Source organism: Geospiza fortis, unplaced genomic scaffold (genome assembly GCF_000277835.1).
Source record: "Geospiza fortis unplaced genomic scaffold, GeoFor_1.0 scaffold145, whole genome shotgun sequence".
NCBI classification, from domain to species: Eukaryota; Metazoa; Chordata; class Aves; order Passeriformes; family Thraupidae; genus Geospiza; species Geospiza fortis.
This window is the reverse complement of record NW_005054362.1, coordinates 833512-840956: the sequence shown is the minus strand read 5'-3', so window position 1 is coordinate 840956 and position 7445 is coordinate 833512. Positions and strand designations below refer to the sequence as shown.

At 48.7% G+C, this 7445-nt stretch overlaps 1 protein-coding gene across 1 annotated transcript in view; it reads right to left on the bottom strand.

Annotated features, from left to right (window-relative positions):
- The window catches only part of TMEM132D (transmembrane protein 132D), a 185772-nt gene that overhangs the window by 3760 nt on the left and 174567 nt on the right, over positions 1–7445 (bottom strand). The window contains 3 exon segments of the mRNA XM_005424052.2: positions 2121–2312; positions 4135–4408; positions 5364–5569. Coding sequence (XP_005424109.1) covers positions 2121–2312; positions 4135–4408; positions 5364–5569 — 672 coding nt within the window.

Below are 7445 nucleotides of genomic sequence, written 5' to 3'. Positions count from 1 at the left end.
GCTCTGACTTGCCCTGGTTGGGATATCTGCACTGGAAAATCCCCACCAGACAGACCTGGCTCTATCAGTGGATTCTCTACTGTCTGAAATGAGCTTTTCTATGGGCAGAGTTGGGATCGCCTTGCTGTGGGAGTCTGCCAGACAGACAGACAGACAGACACCAAACCAACAAATCAACTTGTGAAAACCGTGAATATAAAAGTCTTGTTTCTTTAAATAAGCAGTTTTTCATGCAGACAGCATTTACATTCTAACTCCACATATGTCCAGAGAACAAACACATTATCCTTTAAATTGCTCACAGCACAAAGTCATTTACCTGTTCAGAGCATGGAGAATAAGATTCCAGTCCTTTGGGATTGTAGGGCGCACATTCTACTGGCCTGATTCTGAAATCCTCAGAGCCACAAAGCTCCCCCTGCTTCGATGGGAGATTTGCTTCTGTCTCTATTTCAGGCCAGAGCCCTAAGACTTTGCTGACACTGTCATAAATCCCAGCTTTGTGTTTATTAATCTTTGGCTGTATCTTGAAGGCTGCATAGAATTTGTGTCAACTCTCATCCTCCCACTGTGTTGCTTAAACCTGCATAATCATTTAATAATTTTGCATTGCATTGCTTGTAGGGACTGCTCTGAAAATCACATCCTGAGCATTGGAGGGACTCAGCTGCCTTTGAAAGCAGAGCCAGCCCTACCAGACTGGGGGGCACAGAGTTTCCTCTCAGGTTTTTGTGGATCCCTGACAGCAGCCCTGCATGCAGAGAAGGACCTGTCCAGACTCCATTTCTGGGGGCTGGAATGCCCGAGCTGGGCACACAGTGGGGCTGGCGGGCACCAACCCCTGCCCCAGGGCTGATAGGCACCAACCCCTGCCCCAGGGCTGATAGGCACCAACCCCTGCCCCAGGGCTGATAGGCACCAACCCCTGCCCCAGGGCTGATAGGCACCAACCCCTGCCCCAGGGCTGATAGGCACCAACCCCTGCCCCAGGGCTGATAGGCACCAACCCCTGCCCCAGGGCTGATAGGCACCAACCCCTGCCCCAGGGCTGGCGGGCACCAACCCCTGCCCCTGGGCTGGTCTCAGGGCACTTTGGCCAAGCTCCTGTGCCATGGATGAGCTCACTGGCCTTCCCTCACCTGCCTGCCATCGATTCCTTCACTCCTGGAACACTACACAGGAACCTGATTTTTATCACCCTATAAAGACAGCAGCTCTGCATTATTTCTCATCCTGCATCCCAAGGAAAATGGGGATTTTAATTCACCCCATGATGAATTAAAGTATCTCAGCAGTTGGCCAAACTTCAAATGCGGATGCCATTTACCTTTAAAGCTCAGAACATGCTTACGTGTTAAGAGCCCAGTGTATCCTTGATGAAAGTCCCAGACTGATGGATTTGGTTTGGAAAAACAAGTTTACATTTCAAATGTGTACAGAAGCACAAGGACAAATACCAAGCAGGGACTGATGAGGCCATGGCAAAGTCCAAAAGCCCTTGGTAACTGTTGGTTCCCTAATAAAGGAACTAAGAGTAATAAGGGAAAAAAAATGGTTCATGAAATCATGAATCAGGAAATGAGTCAGTGATGCTGATTCATATTCTAGTAATGAATCAGAATGAAAGGGATGCTCCCTGACTTCTTAAAGTGCTCACAGGAAGTGACTAAAGGAAGGAGAGTTTGGCACAACACGAGGCACTTTCTTGTGTAGAGGTGGAATGAAAGGGATGATTTGGATACCTGTGGTGGGAGGCTGAACATGGCAGGATATCCTGGGACCCAGAGGGTGCTGGATGGGACAGAAAAGGCACATGTGTGTGTCAGTGTCTGTGTGTGTGTGTGTGTGTGCAAGGGCACTGCTGGTGCTCAATTCTGACACATCACTGCCCATTATTTATGGATCAGCCATGACAGCAGGGGTGTTTGGTGCCAGGGGCTGTTAAAACACAGTGCCCTTTTTGTGAGCTCTTTGTTTTGCTGTTCAGGACCCTTGGTGGCCTTCAGGGAAGTCCCATACACAGAATGTGTCATTAGCACACTATTAGTAAAGCCCTGCTCAGTTCCAGCAGCTGCAAGTGTCAGAGGCAGTGCCTCAGAGCAGCCCAGCTGGGCACAGACCTGCTTTGGGGACTGCAGCAGCTCCTGTGCCACTGCAGTAGCAAAGATGGCCCTGTTGCTCCCCGGGCTGAGCTGCAGAGAGAGGGACAGTCCTGTCACCAGCTGCACTCCCAGGTCAGTGATTGTCACCTTCTCGTCCAGGACTGTCACTGTCTTCTCAGCCAAGATGGCATCTGAAAGGGGGGACAGGATCTGGAAAGGAAAACTGCAGTTACCAACAGCCATTTTGTACAGCACCACGTGAAACAACTGCACAGGATTCATGTAACACACACAAGGGATGTTTATGGGAATGGGATTTCTCACAGCAGACAGTATTAAAATATGATTTTAAAGGGCTACTCACATTTTGTAACTCTTCTGCAATAACAGGGGCCTTGTAACACCTTTTACCTGTGCAGCTGTAATCAGCTGTGCCACTCCCCTCTGCAATGTGCCGACATCTGCTTCAGATGTGCTGTCTGTAAATGTAATTGCCACATCTGCCTCACATGTAGTACCTACTTGTAAATGTAATCTTCATGTGAAATTTAAGTATTTGATTAATCCTCATGTTCTGAGGTGGCATAAATATAATGTAGTCTGTAGATTTCTATAAAATCCATTGAATAAATGGTATTTATATCTATGCTGTGGAAAGGAAGGGTAATGTATTGCTACAAGAACCTCTTATGGTAGTGAATGCAAAATTGACAGAGAGAATTTGTTTTGGTTAAGAAAATACACACAGAGGTCAGTGCAGTGATACAGGACATCCACGGTGCTCATTAGCAGAGAGCTGAATTTAATGATCCATACAGGTTACAGAGCATTTCTGAAGCAGCTCATAAGAGGTATTCTTTAAATATAACTTACTCTCAGCTTTTTACCCTTGGATTTTTCTTTCCACAGTTTTATGTACATTGGCTGGAGCACTATAAGTTCAGGGGCTTTAGAAAGGCATTCAGAAAATCTCTGCAGATTGTGCACAAAGTCAAAAATCTCAAATCCCATTTCTCCAGCCTTGACAACCTCGTTATCGACAGGTGTGCTGCTTGTTTTCTGCTTTGACACTTTGGGATGATAAGCATGTTTGGAGAGAGATTTTCTCTCTGTTCTAGTGTTTGTTAACACGTATTCTACTTCAGTATCACTGAAATAATCTCTCTCCATCTCCTTTCCCTTTTCTTTTAATTAATATTTGGATTAGTATTCCAGTCTCACTTCCTTAACCTGGATAATTTTCACTTTACCCTTTGCTCTGTTGTGCAGGCTGGGAGAACACTGAGCTGTTCAGCAGCTGCATGCCTTGTGATCAAATCCTGGCTCCAGGATCACAAGCAGCCTTAGACATAAATAATCAGAAAAAGCCTCCCAATAGACAGCCTGGATTAAATTAAATAAAACTGTGATCCACTACACTTTGGGGCAGCAGATAAGGAGAGAAAACCATCTCTGCCATGTCTTCTAGTTCTTGCTCCTATTCTGTTCCATTCAGAAGCTCATGGCTCCAGTTTCTGTTGTTAATGCTGGATCACCCATGGGCAGGGAGGGGAGTTGAGGGAGGGACAGAGCACACCAGTGATCTCCCTGCCTGGATTGTTTAGGGGAATTGAGGCAGGAACAGAGCACATCAGTGACCTCCCTACCTGGTTTGTGGTTGGGAATTAAGGCAGAACAGAGCACACCAGTGATCTCTCTACCTGGATGGTGGTAGGGGAATTAAGGCAGGAACAGAACACATCAGTGATCTCCCTGCCTGGGTGGTGGTAGGGGAATTGAGGCAGGAACAGAGCACATCAGTGACCTCCCTACCTGGTTTGTGGTTGGGAATTAAGGCAGAACAGAGCACACCAGTGATCTCTCTACCTGGATGGTGGTAGGGGAATTAAGGCAGGAACAGAACACATCAGTGATCTCCCTGCCTGGGTGGTGGTAGGGGAATTGAGGCAGGAACAGAGCACACCAGTGACCTCCCTACCTGGTTTGTGGTTGGGAATTAAGGCAGAACAGAGCACACCAGTGACCTCCCTACCTGGATGGTGGTCATGCCCAGCTCCAGCCCAACCAGCACCTGCCCCTCGTGCAGCCGGGCGATCCTGGGCTCCTCCACCTGCATGAAGTCCCTGACCAGGTGGGTGATGTCCAGCTGCCAGTCTGAGCCCAGCAGGAAGCTGAGCTGGGCCCCGGGCTCGGGGGGCTCTGCCACGAACTGGGTGAGCACCCTGACCATGGCGTGCTGGTACTGCAGGGTGCAGCCCCTGCCCCTGCGCTCGTCCTCGTCCTCGTCATCGCTGTCCCTGGCTGGCCTGCAGGACAAGGGGACAGAGTCAGCTGTGCTGAGAGCTGCTGCTGACCTCAGCCTGCAGCCTGCTCCTTCAGCTGCTTCCCCCCTTTATCCTGTTCATAACTCAGAAACAGCACTTGAGACCATCAGCCGGCCTCCCAGCTTTGCCACCACACTCTCCTCCCCAAGCATCTCCCATTGTTTTCCATGTCAAGTCCTTGCTTTCAGGACCTTCACACTTCTTTTCTTTCTGGATCTTCCCATAAACATCTTGGTGTTGCCATGGAAATCTCCTCTGCACCTACACACACATCCCTCTCTGTACAGTACAATTTGAAATCACATCTCCACCAAAATGTCTTTGCTCTGATGCTAACAGAAACCTGTAATAAATGGCTTCATTTGCAGGTGGGAATACCAAGTACCTGCTTTATCAACTTGTTCCTCTTGTTCTTAATTACACCGACAAGAGATGCAGCCAGTTCTGACCTGCTTCATGCACCCTGTGTCCTGTGGGCACTGACAGTGTCTGAGAGCTCTGTGTCCTGACTGTGGGGCACTGATCAGCGCCACTGCACCCCACGGGGGTGTGAAGCTAATTGTGACCACTGGCAGCGGATCCAGGAGCTGCCAGGACCTGTGAACAGGCTGCAGACCGACCAGCCCTGCCAGAGCTGCCTCTTGCTGATGTCTCCTTGCTGCCTCGTGCCTGATCCTGCCTAACCTGACCTATTGGCTCTTCCCATCTCAGTCATTAGTGCTACAAAAGGAAATTGATTTCCAATCCAGGTTCATGCATCTGCAGCTTCCATTTCCCTTACAAGTCCAGTGCAGGAGCCTATTGAATAAATGTCTGGTGACCTTCAAATTTACAGCAGAATTGCATTAAGGCCAAATGAGCATGTTCAGATCCAGTGGCCCTGACAGGTCCCTGGCAAGTGCACAGCCCGGAATGAACATCCTCTAATGAAACCTACCTCTTATTAGAGATGATGGGGACTCTCCACCCCTTGATCTGATTGAGTTCTGTGTCAGAGACCTCTATCTGCAGCGGGAGACGAGGGATCCACACTGTCATCTCCAAGGGGGCACTCAGGTGCTGGTAAGTGAAATTAACCACGACATTCACTTTGCCTTTCATTTCCTTCCCGTTGACAAAGACATAGTCACATCTGTCAGAAACCTGACAACAAAAAGGAGAAGGGAAAAAAAAATTAATGAGTCTCTTCGCTAATTATAAAGTTCACCACATGCTGGGTAAGTGAGTGGGAGGAAGAGAAGGGATCTAGGTTTAAACTAGCTCCAGGTTCAGAGGACAACATGGAATAACAAGAAAGGTGCCTGGTGTGCCCTTAATAGTCTGTGTAATTCAGCACCATTCTAAGAGGCTGATTTTTCCTGCTATAAACAGTTCTAGCATAATCTAAGATAAGGGAACAGCTTTTTCTTGGTCCTTAATTCCCACTCCAGCAGTAGGACAGACCCAGCTCATGGCAGGGAGAGAAGGTTCCCGTCCTCTCCCCACAGCTCAGACTCCCCAGGCCTCCTGCTCTCCCCTGAGAGCCCACAGAGCCCCCCTCCCCCGGGAGGAGCAGGTGGGTGCCTGCACTCAGACCTGACAAGGGACAGATCTCTGCAATCCACCCCAGCACGGGACAGGGCTCTTCAGGAGTCCTGCCACAGGTACCAGGCAGTGAGTGGGCTGCTCACAACCAGAACTCCTCCAGGGAAGAGCTCAGGGGTGGCCAGGGCCCCGCTCCAGCCCTGCTGCCAGCCTGGCAGAGCACTGCAGCAGGAGCCAGCCCTGGTGTCCCTTCATTTATCACCTGCAGCTCTGGACATCAATATTGCAGGGAGTTAGTAAATCTCACTCAAGCAATTTAGCAGTAACTGTGAGGATCTAGGTGAGCTGACAGGACCTGCTCATTACAGTTAGTTAAAATATATGAGTGAATGTACACGTCAAATAATTTATTAACTACCACTTTACCGTGCTGATGATCTGAAGGAATGATCTATTAGAACCCTGAGCTCTTTTCACAATCCATTACCAGCCAGACCTTCTATTCCATTCCATCGATGTATTTCATACTTCTCACTCTGGAATGTATAGTCTCGTCCTTGTCTGAATTTAAGGCCATTTTCTACTTTTCTCTTTAAATGCTGAATGAATTTAAATCATATTTAAATATCACCAGCTTTTGTAAGATAATTGGCATTCCTAACATTATTATCTTTAAATAACAACAACCCCCTTACAGAGAGACCCATAGCAAATGCAATTCCATCCTGGCTTGTCTGAGCCCAGGTGACACACCAAGAAAAGGTTATCATGGCTCTTGCAGTGCCTCCCTTCCAAGCCACCTCTGCTTTAAGGTCAAACTCTTGAGTTGCTGTTGGTTTCAGCAGGAGGAGAGTTTGGAGTTTGTTTACAGCAGATTTATGGGGTTTGTGTCTCAGCTGAGCCTGTTTTCAAGCTGAGGTTCTGCACTGCCATGGCAGCTGCTGGGTCCTGCCTGTCCCCTGGGCACCCTGCATGTCACCTGGGCACCCTGCATGTCCCCTGGATGTCCCCTGGGTGTCCCCTGGGTGTCCCCTGCCTGTCTCCTGGGTGTCCCCCGCTCTGCACTTCAGCAGGGCTGCTGGCAGGGCACTTGGCTCAGGTCTCACTGCCTGAACAGGGACTTTTGGTGGGGTTTTGCTGCTGGTTTTACTGGTCCATGAGCTTGTGAAGAGCTCAGCCACAGGGGCTGGAACTCAGCACAGACTCTCCCAGGCCACAGAGATAACTGCTGAACTGTGCTGGGCAGAGATGCAATCAGACTCTCAGATTCTAAATTCATTAATGCTTGAGCAATAACAAGAGAATGAAAATTTGGCAGGCAAACAGACCTGGATTCCAACTTTATCAGAGTTTACTGCACAAAGAGAGCTATAAAAAGAATCCATCCCTAAAAGCCTACTGTATGAATGATTAAATAAATACCATGACCTTGTGCCTTCAAGATTATGATTTACAGAACAAACTGATGGTCAGGGAAAATCCCCCTGTGCTGGGG